This window comes from Oratosquilla oratoria, chromosome 14 (assembly GCF_046742065.1).
Source record: "Oratosquilla oratoria isolate Oo_2021 chromosome 14, ASM4674206v1, whole genome shotgun sequence".
Lineage (NCBI taxonomy): Eukaryota > Metazoa > Arthropoda > Malacostraca > Stomatopoda > Squillidae > Oratosquilla > Oratosquilla oratoria.
This window is the reverse complement of record NC_134790.1, coordinates 53,161,893-53,181,988: the sequence shown is the minus strand read 5'-3', so window position 1 is coordinate 53,181,988 and position 20,096 is coordinate 53,161,893. Positions and strand designations below refer to the sequence as shown.

General features: G+C 35.8%; 1 protein-coding gene across 1 annotated transcript in view; it reads right to left on the bottom strand.

Annotated features, from left to right (window-relative positions):
• Positions 1 to 17,860: 17,860 nt before the first annotated feature.
• The window catches only part of LOC143032873 (ATP-binding cassette sub-family F member 1-like), a 136,052-nt gene continuing 133,816 nt past the window's right edge, over positions 17,861 to 20,096 (bottom strand). The window contains exon 9 of the mRNA XM_076198063.1: positions 17,861 to 19,642. Within this exon, the coding sequence (XP_076054178.1) occupies positions 18,794 to 19,642 (849 nt within the window). The 3' untranslated portion in view covers positions 17,861 to 18,793. The remainder of the gene's footprint in view (positions 19,643 to 20,096) is intronic.

The window sequence follows — 20,096 nt, the reverse complement described above, 5'->3', positions numbered from 1 at the left end:
TGATGACTCATGGGGAAATGCTCTACTTGAGATGATTACTGACCATTCAATGACACAATGGATACAAGAGAACACTAGGTATAGAAATGAAGAAGAACCATCGAGGCTAGACTTAATAATTACATCTGAACCTAGAATAGTGGACAAGATTGAATATAAAACACCAATAGGTAAAAGTGACCACATATTGATTGAACTGGAACTTAATGAAGAAAAATATATGAAAAGAAATGAACAATATAGAAAAGGAAGAATGATGTATGAAAAAACAAACTTTGATAAAATAAGAGAATTCTTCCAACAAGAAAACTGGGAAGAAATATACAAAGAAGAAACATCAGTGGAAGAGAAATGGAATATTTTGACAAAAATTTACAAAGAAGGAGTGGAAAAGTATGTCCCAAGACAAAAACAAGAAAAAGAATATGTAAAATGCTGGTACAACAAAAGTTGTAGGGAGTTAAAAGACAAAAGAGACAAAGCCTGGACCGGATGGAAAAAAGACAGAAGACCTGAAAAATGGAAAATATATACTGGTTATAGAAATGAATATGTACAAAAGTGCAGAGGAAAAAAGAAAATATGAAAAAGATGTTATAGAAAAGTGTAAAGATCAACCAAAACTATTCTACAGATTTGTAAACAATAAACTGAAAAACAAACAAGACTTGGAGAAATTAAGACAAGGAGGAGTTGAATACACTGAGGAAATGGAAATGGCAGAAATTATGAACAAACATTTTAAATCAGTGTTTACAAGGGAAAATATACAACCTGAAGAGATTGAGTGGAAGGAAAAAGTCCCCCCTATGGAAGAAATAGAAGTAACGAAGAATGAAATATTGACACACTTGGGTAATTTTGATGTCAGAAAATCGCATGGGCCAGATGAAATAGCAAACTGGATTCTGAAAGAATGTAGGAATGAACTGGCAGACAAAATACATAGCATAATAAGCAGTTCCTTAAAAGAAGGAAAAGTTCCAGAAGATTGGAAAAAAGCAAATATAGTACCTATATATAAAGGAGGAAATAAAGAAGAACCTACCAACTATAGACCAGTCTCTCTAACAAGTACAATAGCAAAAATATGTGAAAGAATTATCAAAAGTAGATGGGTAAAATACTTGGAAAAAAACAACGTACTAAATCCAAGGCAATTTGGATTCAGAAAGGACGATCATGCGTCACCAATTTAATATGTTTCTATTCAAGACTAATAGATATAATACAAGAAAGAGATGGATGGGCTGATTGTGCATTTCTAGACCTAAAAAAAGCTTTTGACAAAGTACCACATAAGAAGTTGCTTAAGAAATTAGAATATGAAGGAGGAATACAAGGTAAATTACTAAATTGGATGGAAGACTTTTTGCAAGAAAGAAAAATGAGAGTAGTGATAAGAGATCAGCACTCAAAATGGAATGAAGTAATAAGCGGTGTCCCGCAGGGAACAGTTCTGGCCCCAATAATGTTTGCTATATATATTAATGATATGGATGAAGGAATTGAAAGCTATATGAGCTTCTTTGCAGATGATGCAAAATTACTGAAAAGAGTGAAAACTGAAGAGGATTGTGAATCACTACAGAGAGATCTAAATAAAGTACAAGAATGGAGTAGGAAGTGGGAGATGGAGTTCAATACAAAAAAGTGTAGTATAATGGAATTTGGAAAAAGCAAAAACAGAATAACAGGATCATATAATTTGGGAGAAGAAGGAATAAAAAGAGTAGAAAATGAGAGGGATCTGGGAGTCATTGTTATGAATAATATGTCACCTGAGAAACATATAAATAAGATTTTTGGAGAAACTTATAATTTAATAAGAACAATCAAAGTGGCATTTACATACCTGGATGAAGAAATGGTGAGGAAAATCCTAATCACCCTGATAAGACCAAGATTGGAATATGCAGCAACGATATGGTCACCAAGTACAAAAAAATGTATAAAAAAACTTGAAAGAATACAAAGAGCAATTACTAAACTGGCACCAACACTCTCAAAACTATCATATGAAGAGAGACTACAAAAACTTAAACTACAGACACTAGAGCAAAGAAGAGAGAGAGGAGATTTGATAGCTATTTACAGAATCATGAAAGGCATAGAAATTACTGATAGAGAGAATCTGATAAAATGGGATGACAGAAATACAAGAGGACACGGAAAGAAAATAAAAAAAGACAACTATAGAAGAGATTTGAAAAAGAACAGCTTTCCTCACAGAGCAATAGACAGTTGGAACAAGTTAGATGAGAAAGTGGTGTGTGCAAAAACAATACATGAATTTAAAAATAGTTTAGATAAAATGAGATATGAAGACGGGACCTCACGAGCATAGCTCCCCTTCCCGTAAAATACAACTAGGTAAATACAACTAGGTAAATACACACACACACACACACACACACACACACACACACACACTTCAACGAATGGACGGCTTAGAAGACGTTCTGAAGAAAATTGAAGTTTGTGGATCCCAACGCAAAGAGAAGTGCCTATTGTTTTTACAGGGTGGGGGGGAAATTGCTCGTGGAGTAGTAGGAAAGTAGGGAAAGAGGAAAGGGGGAGGGATTACTGAGGGAAATGGAAGGAAATGAGGAAGGAGTAGACTTGGCCCATGCAGACAGGCGAAAGGTAAACAAAAGGCCTCCCGACGACGACGAAATGTCTAATAAAAATGTAAAGATTAGGAGTATAGATAAGAGCAATACAGTAGAAAGTGATGAGAATATTTTCAAGGGATTTAAAGAGGGTGGGGGGGGGACAAACACCCCCAACACCCCCCCCCCCCCCGACTGACAAGACTAGAGGAGAAGGTTGATAAGGTGATCGAGGACTTGGAGAGTAGGTTAGGTCATATGAACACCATTTTACAAAGGGTTGAAAGATTGGAAGAACTAGAAAAGGCGAATAAAAACTTAACTGATGAAATAGAAGACCTAAAAAGACAGTTAAGAGAAGTAAAGGTGGAGAATGAGGAATTGAAGAAGAATAGTAAAGAAAACAGAGAGACAATAGCTAAAGAAACTAAGAATTGGAAAACAACCCAAGAAGGAAATAAGGTTTCATTCACTGACATAGTCAAACAGCAATTGAAAGAACATACTGAAGACTCAGTTATTAAAGTGATGAGACAAAAGGAGAATATAGTAAGAGATTTAGCAGAAAAGAAGAAATGTATAATTATATTAGGAATGGAAGAGAAACACAACACAGATAGAACCACAAGAATCAAAGAGGAAAATGAAAAAGTAAGCCACTTACTAGAATCAGTTCAGGAAGATGAACCAGAAATTATGAAACAAATCGAAGAGAAATTTAGACTCGGAAAGTATAGCACAGACAAGACCAGACCAATTAAGATTAAATTCAAGTCACAAACAACGGCAGAGAATATCTTATCCAAAACAGGGAAACTAGCAACAAGTGAACAATATAAAAAGATATGGATAAAAAGGGAAATGAATAAAGAGGAAAGAGAGGAAGAAAAGCAGAAAAGACTGGAAGCTAAGGCAAAAAACGAGAACAGAACGGAGTCAGAGAAAGAGAGATTCTATTGGAGAGTAGTGAACATGAAACTAAGGAAGTTCGACATACAAAAGAAAAACATAAGGGAAACAGAGAACACAATGGAAGTGGCAGAAAACTAAGAGTGTCTTGCACAAATATAGATGGATTAATAACAGGATTGAATGAGCTGAATGATTATTTGAAGGAAAAAGAACCGGACATAATGGGAATTGTAGAAACAAAATTAAAAGGCCCACTACCACCCAACAGTGTAGGACATGATGCATACAATTATTGGATTAAAAACAGAGAGAAAAAGCAAGGGGGTGGAGTTATGTTCCTGACTAAGAAGGATATAAACGTGAAAGGTGTCATATATGGAAAGAATACAGTAGAGATGATTATGATAGAAGTGGAAGACAGAGATAAGAAGAGCAGAAAATTTGTGATAAATTATGTGCCTCCAAAAACAGCCTCATGGGAGGAGAGTGAACATAAAAGTATGTTAGAGGACACAAAGATAACATTAAATAAAATAATGGAAGATGGAGGAAGAATAGTTATGATGGGCGACTTTAATTGCAAAGAAATCTGCTGGGAAGAAATGACAGTAAAGGGTGGAGACGACTCATGGGGAAACGCTCTACTTGACATGATTACTGACCACACAATGACACAATGGATACAGAAGAACACTAGGTATAGAAATGAAGAACCATCGAGACTAGACTTATTAATTACATCTGAACCTAGAATAGTGGACAAGATTGAATATAAAACACCAATAGGTAAAAGTGACCACATATTGATTGAACTGGAACTTAATGAAGAAAAATATATGAAAAGAAATGAACAATATAGAAAAGGAAGAATGATGTATGAAAAAACAAACTTTGATAAAATAAGAGAATTCTTTCAACAAGAAAACTGGGAAGAAATATACAAAGAAGAAACATCAGTGGAAAAGAAATGGAATATTTTGACAAAAATTTACAAAAAAGGAGTGGAAAAGTATGTCCCAAGACAAAAACAAGAAAAAGAATATGTAAAATGCTGGTACAACAAAAGTTGTAGGGAGTTAAAAGACAAAAGAGACAAAGCCTGGACCAGATGGAAAAAAGACAGAAGACCTGAAAAATGGAAAATATATACCGGTTATAGAAATGAATATGTACAAACGTGCAGAGAGGAAAAGAGAAAATATGAAAAAGACGTCATAGAAAAATGTAAAGATCAACCAAAACTATTCTACAGATTTGTAAACAATAAACTGAAAAACAAACAGGACTTGGAGAAATTAAGACAAGGGGGAGTTGAATACACTGAGGAAATGGAAATGGCGGAAATTATGAACAAACATTTTATATCAGTGTTTACAAGGGAGAACATACAACCTGAAGAGATTGAATTGAAAGAGAAAGTCCCCCCTATAGAAGAAATAGAAGTATCAAAGAACGAAATATTGTCACACTTGAGTAATCTTGATGTCAGAAAATCGCATGGACCAGATGAAATAGCAAACTGGATTCTGAAAGAATGCAGGAATGAACTGGCAGACAAAATACATAGCATAATAAGCAGTTCCTTGAGAGAAGGAAAAGTTCCAGAAGATTGGAAAAAAGCAAATATAGTACCTATATATAAAGGAGGAAATAAAGAAGAACCTACCAACTATAGACCAGTCTCTCTAACAAGTACAATAGCAAAAATTTGTGAAAGAATTATCAAAAATAGATGGGTAAAATACTTGGAAAAAAACAACGTACTAAATCCAAGGCAATTTGGATTCAGACAAGGACGATCATGCGTCACCAATTTAATATGTTTCTATTCAAGGCTAATAGATATAATACAAGAAAGAGATGGATGGGCTGATTGTGCATTTCTAGACCTAAAAAAAGCTTTTGACAAAGTACCACATAAGAAGTTGCTTAAGAAACTAGAATCTGAAGGAGGAATACAAGGTAAATTACTAAATTGGATGGAAGACTTTTTGCAAGAAAGAAAAATGAGAGTAGTGATAAGAGACCAGCACTCAAAATGGAATGAAGTAATAAGCGGTGTCCCGCAGGGAACAGTTCTGGCCCCAATAATGTTTGCTATATATATTAATGATATGGACGAAGGAATTGAAAGCTATATGAGCTTCTTTGCAGACGATGCAAAACTACTGAAAAGAGTGAAAACTGAAGAAGATTGTGAATCACTACAGAGAGATCTAAATAAAGTACAGGAATGGAGTAGGAAGTGGGAGATGGAGTTCACTACAAAAAAGTGTAGTATAATGGAATTTGGAAAAAGCAAAAACAGAATAACAGGATCATATAATTTGGGAGAAGAAGGAATAAAAAAAGTAGAAAATGAGAAGGACCTGGGAGTCATTGTTATGAATAACATGTCACCTGAGAAACATATAAATAAGATTTTTGGAGAAACTTATAATTTAATAAGAACAATCAAAGTGGCATTTACATACCTGGATGAAGAAATGGTGAGGAAAATCCTAATCACCCTGATAAGACCAAGATTGGAATATGCAGCAACGATATGGTCACCAAGTACAAAAAAAATGTATAAAAAAAACTTGAAAGAATACAAAGAGCAATTACAAAACTGGCACCAACACTCTCAAAACTATCATATGAAGAGAGACTACAAAAACTTGAACTACAGACACTAGAGCAAAGAAGAGAGAGAGGAGATTTGATAGCTATTTACAGAATCATGAAAGGCATAGAAATTACTGATAGAGAGAATCTGATAAAATGGGATGACAGAAATACAAGAGGACACGGAAAGAAAATAAAAAAAGACAGCTATAGAAGAGATTTGAAAAAGAACAGCTTTCCTCACAGAGTAATAGACAGTTGGAACAAGTTAGATGAGAAAGTGGTGTGTGCAAAAACAATACATGAATTTAAAAATTGTTTAGATAAAATGAGAAATGAAGACGGGACCCCACGAGCATAGCTCCCCTTCCCGTAAAATACAACTAGGTAAATACACACATACACACACACACACACACACACACACACACTTCAACGAACGGACCGCATAGAAGACGTTCTGAAGAAAATTGAAGTTTCGTGGATCCCAAAGCAAAGAGAAGTGCCTATTGTATTTGCAGGGTGGGGGGGAAATTGAGGAAAAATTCAGGCTCGGAAAGTATAGTACAGATAAGACCAGACCAATTAAGATTAAATTCAGGTCACAAACGACGGCAGAGAATATCTTATCCAAAACAGGGAAACTAGCAACAAGTGAACAATATAAAAAGGTATGGATAAAAAGGGAAATGAATAAAGAGGAAAGAGAGGAAGAAAAGCAGAAAAGACTTGAAGCTAAGAAAAAAAACGAGAACAGAACGGAGTCAGAGAAAGAGAAATTCTATTGGAGAGTAGTGAATATGAAACTAAGGCAGTTCGACATACAAGAGAAAAACAAAAGGGAAACAGAGAACACAATGGAAGTGACAGAAAACTAAGAGTGTCTTACACAAATATAGATGGATTAATAACAGAATTGAATGAGCTGAATGATTATTTGAAGGAAAAAGAACCGGATATAATGGGAATTGTAGAAACAAAATTAAAAGGCCCACTACCACCCAACAGTGTAGGACATAATGCATATAATTATTGGATTAAAAACAGAGAGAAAAAGCAAGGGGGTAGAGTTATGTTCCTGACTAAGAAGGATATAAACGTGAGGGGTGTCATATATGGAAAGAATACAGTAGAGATGATTATGATAGAAGTGGAAGACAGAGATAAGAAGAGCAGAAAATTTGTGATAAATTATGTGCCCCCGAAAACAGCCTCATGGGAGGAGAGTGAACATAAAAGTATGTTAGAGAACACAAAGATAACATTAAATAAAATAATGGAAGATGGAGGAAGAATAGTTATGATGGGCGACTTTAATTGCAAAGAAATCTGCTGGGAAGAAATGACAGTAAAGGGTGGAGACGGCTCATGGGGAAACGCTCTACTTGAGATGATTACTGACCATACAATGACACAATGGATACAGGAGAACACTAGGTATAGAAATGAAGAACCATCGAGACTAGACTTAATAATTACATCTGAACCTAGAATAGTGGACAAGATTGAATATAAAACACCAATAAGTAAAAGTGACCACATATTGATTTAACTGGAACTTAATGAAGAAAAATATATGAAAAGAAATGAGCAATATAGAAAAAGAAGAATGATGTATGAAAAAACAAACTTTGATAAAATAAGAGAATTCTTTCAACAAGAAAACTGGGAAGAAATATACAAAGAAGAAACATCAGTGGAAGAGAAATGGAATATTTTGACAAACATTTACAAAAAAAGGAGTGGAAAAGTATGTCCCAAGACAAAAACAAGAAAAAGAGTATGTAAAATGCTGGTACAACAAAAGTTGTAGGGAGTTAAAAGACAAAAGACACAAAGCCTGGACCAGATGGAAAAAAGACAGAAGACCTGAAAAATGGAAAATATATACCGGTTATAGAAATGAATATGTACAAACTTGCAGAGAGGAAAAGAGAAAATATGAAAAAGATGTCATAGAAAAGTGTAAAGATCAACCAAAACTATTCTACAGATTTGTAAACAATAAACTGAAAAACAAACAGGACTTGGAGAAATTAAGACAAGGGGGAGTTGAATACACTGAGGAAATGGAAATGGCGGAAATTATGAACAAACATTTTAAATCAGTGTTTACAAGGGAGAACATACAACCTGAAGAGATTGAATGGAAAGAGAAAGTCCCCCCTATGGAAGAAATAGAAGTATCAAAGAATGAAATATTGACACACTTGAGTAATCTTGATGTCAGAAAATCGCATGGACCAGATGAAATAGCAAACTGGATTCTGAAAGAATGCAGGAATGAACTGACAGACAAAATACATAGCATACTAAACAGTTCCTTGAAAGAAGGAAAAGTTCCAGAAGATTGGAAAAAAGCAAATATAGTACCTATATATAAAGGAGGAAATAAAGAAGAACCTACCAACTATAAACCAGTCTCTCTAACAAGTACAATAGCAAAAATTTGTGAAAGAATTATCAAAAGTAGATGGGTAAAATATTTAGAAAAAAACAAAGTGTTAAATCCAAGGCAATTTGGATTCAGACAAGGACGATCATGCGTCACCAATTTAATGTTTCTATTCAAGGCTAATAGATATAATACAAGAAAGAGATGGATGGGCGGACTGTGCATTTCTAGACCTAAAGAAAGCATTTGACAAAGTACCACATAAGAAGTTGCTTAAGAAATTAGAAACTGAAGGAGGAATACAGGGAAAACTACTAAATTGGATGGAAGACTTTTTGCAAGAAAGAAAAATGAGAGTAGTGATAAGAGACCAGCATTCAAAATGGGATAAAGTAATAAGCGGTGTTCCGCAGGGAACAGTACTGGCCCCAATAATGTTTGCTATATATATTAATGATATGGATGAAGGAATTGAAAGCTATATGAGCTTCTTTGCAGATGATGCAAAACTACTAAAAAGAGTGAAAACAGAAGAAGATTGTGAATCACTACAGAGAGATCTATATAAAGTACAGGAATGGAGTAGAAAGTGGGAGATGGAGTTCAATACAAAAAAATGTAGTATAATGGAATTTGGAAAAAGCAAAAACAGAATAACAGGATCATATAATTTGGGAGAAGGAATAAAAAAAGTAGAAAATGAGAAGGACCTGGGAGTCATTGTTATGAATAATATGTCACCTGAGAAACATATAAATAAGATTTTTTGGAGAAACTTATAATTCAATAAGAACAATCAAAGTTGCATTTACATACCTGGATGAAGAAATGGTGAAGAAAATCCTAATCACCCTGATAAGACCAAGATTGGAATATGCAGCAACGATATGGTCACCAAGTACAAAAAAAATGTATTGCATTTTTCTATTATTTCCTTTTCATAAATTCTCTTTTCTTCTCTGCGTACTTTTACATAATCGTTTCTTAGCTTGATGTATGTTTGCCATTTGCTCGTTTTTTTCCATTTTTCCATGCTTTGTCTCTTTTATCCTTAGCTTCACTACTTTTTTGTTGTGCCTGTTCTTTATGTACGTTTTTTCTTGCTTTTGTTGTGGTACATATTTGATCACACCCTCATTATAATTATTTTAGTATATTCCATTTCTCTTCCATCTTTGTTATTTGTTTCTTCATTTAGGATTTTTCCCAGTTTGCATTACGAAAGAATATTTTAAGTTTCTCAAAATTCTTTTTGTTGTACAATGGTCTTCCTATTCTATATTTCTCCTTTCTTCCTAGGCCTTTTTGCTCTTTTAGTTCAAATTCTATTAGTACATGGTATTTTGTAATCTATTCTGTCTACAATTTCAGGTTCTGACGTAAGTATTAAATCCAATCTCGAAGGTTCCTCATTGTTTCTGTATCTGGTATTTTCCTTTATCGACTGAGTCATTGTGTATTTAATGGTCATATCGAGTAGTATGCTGCTCCACCCCTCACTGTCATTTCTTCCCAACATATTTCTTTTGAGTAGAAATAGACCATAATTACTGTATTTCCTCCTCTCAGTATATCAGTTCGTGTTCTGTATCTCCCAACAATTTGGAATTATCGTGTTGTGTGTGTCGCGCGCGCGTGCGTGTGTTCGGGGTCTCGTAATTTTCCAGAGCTATATAGCACTACTCCCGGGATTTTCCCAGCATAAGCTATTTGAGTCAACCGCAAGCTAGAGATCTTGCGAATTTCCCAGGATTCCCACATGTCTCGGTGAATACAGGGAAATCATGGTATGATTGATTGATTGATTTATGGAATTTTTGGCTCGAAGGCCAAGCGCCGGAGCCGGTAGGCTATTCAGCGCATATTTATCTTTTAGATTAAAATAAATAAATAAAAATAAAAATAAAATTCAAGTAAAACAGTTAAAACAATAAACATTCACGAACACACATCAACAACATACACATACAAGCATTCATATACACAATTTTAAATTTCATAAAATAAATTTGTCTTTTAAAAACTTAAAAACATTTTTCACGAGCTTCCTCCCCTAAAATTTCTTTAAAAGATAAATCCGTTAAAAAAAATTGCCCTGCGCTTATAAGAGAATGCAGGGCACTGAGTTAAAATGTGTTTAATTGTTAAAACTACTTGGCAAGTGGGACATTGGGGGGGGGGTGCAGCCTCTCTGCTCCACTTGCCATCAAAAATCTATGAGTGATGTAGGAATGGCCAATTCTCAATCTTGTCAAGACAATGCTTGACCTTCTGTCCAAAGGAGGACACTTCCAAGGGTTCACCAAGGGGGAAGTAATGGTATGTCTGAGTTTCCCATCAATACATCGGGAAGGTATGAATTACATCTTTAATACATGACATGTTATGTTAACCTTACTCTTAATATATATATACAGTATATATAGTAGCACATTTTGTGGATAGCACATAAGAAAACGTAAGAATATAAAGAAAATACACATTTTATTTACAAATGGTTAATGTATTACACGGTCAGGACGTCAGCTACCCCTCCCTCTTTCCGCTTTCGATTGTTTATTATGATTTCATGCCTGAGTTTTTCAGAGTAGCATATGATCTCAATTACTTTTTTTTTCTTATTACGAAAGATGAATGTGAAATGTGAGGGAAATAAATCGGTAATGTCAGTAAATGAGGTGGAAGAATTAATCCAGTAAATGTCGATACTTCATTACTAATAATAAATATTAATTATCATAAACAAATAGCAAAAGTTTCCAGGGAGAGACATGATCCCAATATCCCGGGAAAATCATGGGGTGTCTAAATTGTTGTCCTCATGGAAAAGTTGGGAATCCCGAGAAAATCCCGAGACATGTTACATGTGCTTCACTTCCTGTGTGCCGGGATAGTCACGGGAGTATCAAATATCTTTCCCGGGAATGTCTAAGGCAACGACGAGATCCCGAGTCCCGAGATTTCGTTTGATGAACTCTAGTTTACCTAGCTGTATTATACGGGAAAGGGACCTGTGCTCGTAGTGATACGTCTTTGTATCTCTCAGCATCTAGTTTGTTCTTAAATTCTAGTATGGTTTTTGCATACACTATTGTTTCGTCTAATTTGTCCAGACATCCACCTCCACCACTGTGTGGAAAACATTTTTTCTTAGATCTCTTCTATAACTATCTTTTAAGGGTTTCTTATTTCTTGTTTTTATATACCACTTTAACAAGTCTTCTCTGTCAAGGACTTCCATGCCTTTCATGATTCTGTGTATTTACCTAGTTGTATTTTACGGGAAGGGGAGCTATACTCGTGAGGTCCCGTCTTCATTTCTCATTTTATCTAAACTATTTTTAAATTCATGTATTGTTTTTGCACACACCACTTTCTCATCTAACTTGTTCCAACTGTCTATTACTCTGTGAGGAAAGCATTTTCTTTTTCAGATCTCTTCTATAGCGGTCTTTCTTGATTTTCTTTCCGTGTCCTCTTGTATTTCTATCATCCCATTTTATCAGATTCGCTCTATCAATAATTTCTATGCCTTTAACGATTCTGTAAATAGCTATCAAATCTCCTTTCTCTCTTCTTTGCTCTAGTGTCTGTAGTTCAAGTTTTGCTAGTCTCTCTTCATATGATAGTTTTGAGAGTGTTGGTGCCAATTTTGTAATTGCTCTTTGTATTCTTTCAAGTTTTTTTTATACATTTTTTTGTACTTGGTGACCACATCGTTGCTGCATATTCCAATCTTGGTCTTATAAGTGTGATTACCTGGTAATATTTTCTTCACCATTTCTTCATCCAGGTATGTAAATGCCACTTTGATTGTTCTTATTAGATTATAAGTTTCTCCAAAAATCTTACACGTTTCTCAGGTGACATATTATTCATAACAATGACTCCCAGGTCCTTTTCATTTTCAACTTTTTTTTATTCCTTCTCCCAATTTTATGTTATTCTGTTTTTGCTTTTTCCAAATTCCATTATACTACACTTTTTAGTGTTGAACTCCATCTCCCACTTCCTACTCCATTCCCATACTTTATTTAGATCACTCTGTAGTGACTCACAATCTTCTTCCATGTTCACTTTTTTTTTAATAGTTTTGCATCATCTGCAAAGAAGCTCATATAACTTTCAATTTCTTCATCCATATCATTAATATATATAGCAAACATAATTGGGGCCAGAACTGTTCCTTGTGGAACACCACTTATTACTTCATCCCAATTTGAGTGTTTGTCTCTTATCACTACTCTCATTTTTCTTTCTTGCAAAAAGTCTTCCATCCATTTAAGCAGTTTGCCCTGTATTTCTCCTTCAGTTTCTAATTTCTTAAGCAACTTCTTATGTGGTACTTTGTGTGTGTGTGTGTATTTACCTAATTGTATCTTACAGGAAGGGGAGCTATGCTTGTGATGTCCCGTCTTTGTATCTCGCAGAGACTAGTTTGCTCTTAAATTCGTGTATGGTTTTTGCACACGCTATTGTTTTGTCCAGTTTGTTCTAGATGTCTACCACTGTGTGGAAAACTGTATTTTTTTTAAGTATCTTCTATACTTTTTTATGTCCTGTTGAGTATCTCTTGTCTCAATTTAGTAAGACACCTCTATCATGGATTTCCATGCCTTTCATGATTCTGTAATGGTCAGGTCCCCTCTTTCTCTTTGTTCCTAAGTCGATAATTTCAGTTTAGCCAGTCTCTCCTCTATAACAGTTTTGAAAGTGCTGGGGCCATTTTCACGGTTGCTCTCTGGATTCTTTCAATTTTCTTTATATTCTTTTTGGTACTGGGTGACCATAGTGTTACAGCATACTCCAATCTAGGCCTTATTAGTGTGACTAATATATTTTAACTATTTCTTCGTCTAGATAGATAAAAGCCACCTTTATTGATCTCATCAAGTTGTAGGATTCTTTGACATTGTTTATTTGCTTATTAGGGGACAAGTCATTTGAGATAATTACTCACAGGTCTTTTTCAGATTCCACTTCCTTTGTTCCAATTGTATATTGTCCTGATATTCTTTTTTTACTTTTTCTTAACTCCATTATGCCACATTTCTTAATGTTGAAGTCCACTTCCCACTTCTGACTCCATTTCCAAACTTTGTTTAAGTCTCTCTGTGGTGATTCACAGTACGTTTCAGTTTTCACTTTCCTCGACAATTTAGCATCTCCATTCATGTCATTCACATAAACAGTGAACATTATTGGAGCTGTGGAACTCCACTAATCACCTCCCAACCTGAACACTTCTCTGAGCATTACTCTCATTTTTCTACCATGTAGGAAATCCTCCATCTAGTTTAGTAGGTACCTTGTATCACTCCTATGTTTTCCTTTTTTTTTTTTAATAATTTAATTTTTTGTGTGGTACTTTGTTGAAGGCTTTTTGTAAGTCTAGGAAAGCACAATCAGCCCATCCATCCCTTTCCTGTATTATATCTATTTAGTCTTGAATAGAAACAGATTAAACTTGTAGCACATGATCTTCCCTGTCTGAATCCAAATTGTCTCGAGTTTATGGTTTTCTTCCAGGTGTTTTATCCATCTATTCTTGATCATTTTTTCCACAAATTTGGCTACAGTTCTTGTAAGGAGACCGGTCTGTAATTTGTTGGTTCTTCCTTGTATCCTTCATTTATTGGTACAATGTTGGCATTTTTCCTGTATTTTGGTATTTTTCTTTCTTTGAGTGAACAACTAATTATGTTGTACATTTTGTCCATTAGTTCTTCTTTATATTCTTTTAGTATCCAATTTGCAATTCCATCTGGAACATAAGAGAGGAAGATGGAGTTTGAATGTGTTTGAGATGAAATGTCTGAGAAGTATGATAGGCTAGATAGTAAGAAATGAGGAGGTGAGGAGAACAGGAATGGAAAGGGAGTTGGGAGATAGGGTTGATGAAAGAGTATTAGGATGGTTTGGAAAGAATGAGTGAAGATTAGTAAAAGAAGTGTGGAAGGCAGAGGTGGAAGGAGTGAATATGAGGGGGCATCCTAGGATGAGATGAATGGATGGGGTAAAAGGGTCATTACAAAAGAGAGGAATGTCTGTTGAGGAAGGATGGGAGAGGACAGAAGATAGGGATGAATGGAGAAGGGTTGTGTATGGATGATGCTGTGATGCATTGGGGGGAGTGGGTGGGGGATGGGGGGTGAGGAAGTATGTATGAGAAATAATTTGACACAGCCTGAAGGGATTTATCCTCATCTTCTCCTTTTCTGCATGAGGGGACGGAGAAGTGGTGGTGGTGGGGTGGTGTGGCTGAATTAATGAAGCAGCCTTGCTGTAGATGTGCGGTGTCTTGTGACACTGCTTCTGACCTGGAGCAGTGAACAGGATGCAGGGATGAGGATGGAGTGAGGGTGGAGGTTAGAGTGGTTTCTATGCCTTTTTCTTTTTGGCTACCACCCCCCCGTGTAAGGATGAAACAAGCCTTTGGTATATGTACTGTATGTGTTATTTCTCTCATGGGGGAAGATTGCACTTTACTTCCTTCATCCCAATGGTGTACTTTTCTCTACTGAAAACCGACTTGAAGTGATTGTTCATCATGACTTCAGCCATTTCTAGATCCTGTGTATTCTGTATTTCCGTTGCATAGTTTCACAATTTCCTGTTTATTTTTTAGTTTATCAGTCTATAGAATAGTTTGGGATGATCTTTACATTTTTTACTGTCTTTTTCGTATTTTCTTTTTTCCTCTCTGCACACTTTTACATATTCATTTCTATGGTTGATATATATTTGCCTTTTTCCATATATTATTATTATCATTATTAATCTTTTCTCCATCTTTTCCAAGCTTTGTGTGTATATGGATGTGTACTTAAAATGTATAGATAAACGTGGAGGTAGTGTGGATGGTATACCTTTTCCATCCTGCAGGTCTATAATGGCATACATTATGAAAAAGTTGGTTTTCTCAGGGAAGTGACAGTGATAATTATGCGTGTATGCTGTGTATGTATATATGTAGCCTATCTATATTGTGACACGAGATGCTGTAAATATATATTTTTTGTAATTGTACAATTCTCTTTACACTTTTCTTTTCTACAAAGTTCATTTGAAAAGAAGCCATAATTCAACAATGAATATCCTAATCATGACTTTAAGTATCGACACTAACAGTAATGCCTAGATATTTATGGTGATGCTAGTGATGAGTGAAAATTATATTGTGATGTTTGTGATGACTGAAAGCTAAAATAAAACTAAAGAAAGGAAAGAACAGTTCTGGCTTGCTTGTGCCTGGTAAGCTATCTGAAAACAAAAATGGTGTAGTTTTGCAAAAATATTGTGGTGACAAGTGATGATGGAAACTTGTTGCATAATCATGAGCAAGTGATGAGTAAATTTTTAATTGTGGCATTGTGATGATGCACATCAACTTAATTATGCAATATTTGCAAGATGAGTTTCCTTCTGTTTACAACAATGCTCCAACTCAAGATACATTGCCATGCCGACAGATGGCCTTCAAACTGGAGGGCTGCAAGAAGGAAACCAGATAGTGTGGTTAGACAGATGATCTTGCTCATATTTTATAATTCAGTTCTATATAGTATACAAGTTTCATTTTTTTACTTTTTGATTTGCAACCTAAAACCTAGTGTTTTCAAAAACAATTTTTATTCTTTTAGGTTAAAATAAAATTTATGAAAAAAGTAGTAAATACCCATGTTTGGTGCCAACCAGCATCTACATTGTGTGCTTGTGTGGCTGTATGCCAACAGGTGCTCTTTCTTTCCTCCAATTACTTTTCTTTTAACACAATAAACCTCATTTTAATAATACACCACATTTGTTTAATTTACCTTTTGAAGAAAATTATAGTGATCCATGATGATGCCACGGCTAGCAGTCTTCCTAAAATGGATGATGAAATTCTATGGTGTAAAGGAAGCAAAATATTGGTAGAATTCATTCATTTATTCATTATAATAGTCCAGTAGATACCATCTTGAATTCATGAGCACATGGCCATGAGTAGAGTTCCTTTGTGACATTTCATTTGTACTCCCCCAGATATTGCACTCCCCAGCTGTATCATTTCCATGTCCCCAGTCATTTTTATACATCTAATTAGCACTCTAATTGAATTATGTTCGAGTTCCATTGTGACGTTTCATTTGTACTCTCCCAGATATTCCACTCCCCAGCCGTATCATTCCCATGCTCCCAGCACTCTTCTTGAATTATTTGCATTCCACCAGACAATGTCATGGATAGTAAGCCCCTACCCAACCCTAACCCAATGTAACCTAACTAAACTAATCTAATCCAACCAAACCCAAGATACCTTGTCCCAACCCAGCCTAACCTAATGCACCTAACTCAAAGTAACTTAACTTTAACCTAACAATGCACCTAACCCAACATAACCTAATCCAATCTAACCTAATATAACCCAACCTAACAACCTAGCCCATCCTAACCTTCACCCCTTTGTATTTTCTCCTGTGAATTAAGGATGCTCAAAAATTGCCAACCCCTTACATGAAGGAAAAAAAAAAATAGTATAGTTATTCTCTATCCTAACTCTACCCATCCTTGAACTCCCATCATACCTCTCAAACATTTAAATTTCCTTTCTGCATCCCTGTAGACACAATCATATATTTTTCTCTTTGCTTTCATCCCTATATACCTATTTCTGATGGAACTTTTCAATCCCCTAAGACTTTATTTGCTTCCCTCACTCTACAATTTACCTCCATCCCAACCTCTCCATTCCCTGCTAGTCAGATACAAGCTGAGCTGGGTGTGTTCCTCGGTGTCCTGACACCAAGAAACGCACCCAGCTCTGGATACAAGGTGATGTGGAGAGTGGGTATAGAAAAGGAAATGGCAGTTTGAGTTGATAAAATACTGGGATGGTTTGGGCATATGGAGGAATGAGTAAAGAAAGATTTGGTGGAGGTGGACAGTGATTTTGAGGGGAAAACTAAAAATGGGATGGATGGGTTGAGAGGGGCCTTGGGTGAAAAGGAAACGTTTGTTGAGCAGGGAAGGGAGAGGATAGGTGATAGGTGTGAATGGAAAATGTGAATGGATGATAAAATGATGTGGCCTGAAGGGATCTCTTTATCTTTTATAATCACTCTCCAGGGTACAGTGTAAATCAACTTCAACTATTGGGTCATGCTGTGGATGTGCTGTGTCTTGCAGCATTTACTCCTTTGTTCAGATGGAGAAAAAAGTTTTTAAAAGGGAACAAACGGGTGTTGGATGGGTGGAGAGTGGGTGCATACTATATCTGGCTACCTCCTTTAAGTGGAAAGAAGCCTCTTGGTATATATACATACTAGAGTGGATTATGAATAAAACACCATTTTGATTTTCTATTTAATGGTAAATTTCATTAGAGGAAGTGCCAAAACCAAATATACGAAGAATACATCATGACGGTACAAATCAGATGGAATATATATAATCTGAGACTCCAAATTTCAGTTCGTATTTTGTCATTTGATGTGATTGCATTTGTGAAAGCTTTATAACTATGGGCAATGGATGGAGTTCCAGGCTTCTCCTCTTGAAACTATCACCACTATGGCAAGGATTTTGTAAGTGTAATAGACAAACATGTACAAACTCCGGTTCATGAAGGTATTTTTTAAATGTGTATGTATTTACCAAATTGTATCATACAGGAAGGGGAGCTATGCTTGTAGTGACCTGTCTTTATATCTCGCAACATCTAGTTTGTTCTTAAATTCTTGTATGGTGTTTGCACACACTATTTATTTGTCCAATTTGTTCCAGATATACACCACTCTGTGGATTTTTTTTTTTTTTTTTTTCAGATCTCTTCTATAACTATCCTTTTGAGTTTCTTTTCATGTCCCCTTGTTTTTCTTCTATCCCACTTTAATAAGTCTTCTCTGTTAAGGACTTCCATGCCTTTCATGATTCTGTAAGTGGCCAATAGATTGCCTCTTTCTCTTTTTTGTTCTAGGGTTGGTAGTTCCAGTTTAGACAATCTTTGCTCGTATCTCAATTTTGAAAGTGCTGGGGCCATCTTTGTCATTGCTCTTTGGATTGTTTCTATTTTCCTTATATTCTTTTTTGTACTGTGTGTGTGTGTGTGTGTGTGTGTGTGTATTTACCTAGTTGTATTTTACAGGACAAGAGCTATGCTCGTAGTGACGTTTTTGTATCTCTCCACATCCAGTTTATTCTTAAAATTGTGTGTGATTGTGTGTGTGTGTGTGTGTCAAGAGGATATTAGCAGAAAGCATGTAAGCAATGGGCAGGACAGAACTTACAGGTCAGCAGCTTGATGAGCAGCAATACTTGGATTGTTGATTTCTTCTCCTAAAGCTTCCAACAACTCCTTGCGGTAATCATCAAAATCTCCATCAATCTCATTGATAGTCTGGTCTTCAATGACCCATAAGATACACTCGGTTTCGCGTATAAGTCGTTCGTCGTGAGATACAATGATTACCCCTCCCTTATAATCCCGAATGGCTTCAGCAAGAGCATCAATACTTTCAATATCCAAGTTGTTGGTAGGTTCATCAAGAATCAGTACATCTGGTGCATTGAGACAGAGTTCTGCAAGGGCTACTCTGGCTTTCTGACCACCTGATAAATCCTTGTTTTTGATGGTGTGAGCATGGGAGGATAAACCAAAGGTTCCAAGGGCTTTACGTGCTTTTTCATAGGGCAAATTAAACAACCGCATGAGATACTCTGCAGGCGATTCCTCAGCTGTCAAGTGCTCACCAGAGTGCTGATCAAACCTTCCAATTTTCAAACGATGGTTTTTCCTCACCTCACCATCAGATGGAGTCAACTCACTCACAAGCAATTTCAAAAATGTAGATTTGCCAACTCCATTTGGACCTACAATTGCAACTCTACTCTCCATATCAATACCAAAGTCTGTTTTTCTGAAAAGTGGTTTGTGTCCTGAGTAGGCAAATGAAACATTGTAAAGACCCAAGACAGGAGGCTGAATAGGTGGTGGTTCTGGAAATGAAAATTTGACAAAATATTCCTGTGGTTTTTCTAAAAGTTCAGTAGGGCCATTCTCCTCCTCTTCTCGCTTGCTCTTGGCTCTGTTCTTCTCTTGTTTTCGGGTAAGAGCTTCCTTCTGCTTCTTCTCCTGTTTGGAAAATATGAACATATATATTTAAAAGGATAAAACAATAAAAAAATATAATGGAACATGATTCTGTTCTTGCATGCATGTATAGTACAATGTGTTTATATATACATATATATATACACACACACACACACCCTTTCATCGAATGGACGGCGAGAATTGGTGTTCTGAGGAAAAAGGAAAATCTACGTGGATCTCAACGTCCAGGAAGTGCCTTTTTGTATTTATAGGGAAGGGGAGTGCTCGTGGAATAGTGGGGAAGTGATAGAGAAGGAGAAGGGAAGGGATATTGAGGGAAATGGAAGGAAATGAGGAAGAGAGAGACATGGTCCAGGAGGCCAGGAGATTTGTAAACAAGAGGCGAACTGAAGACGATGACTTTGGAGAAGACGGGATCAACAAAAATGTAGATTAGAAGTATAGATAAGAACAGCACAGTGGAAGGTGATGA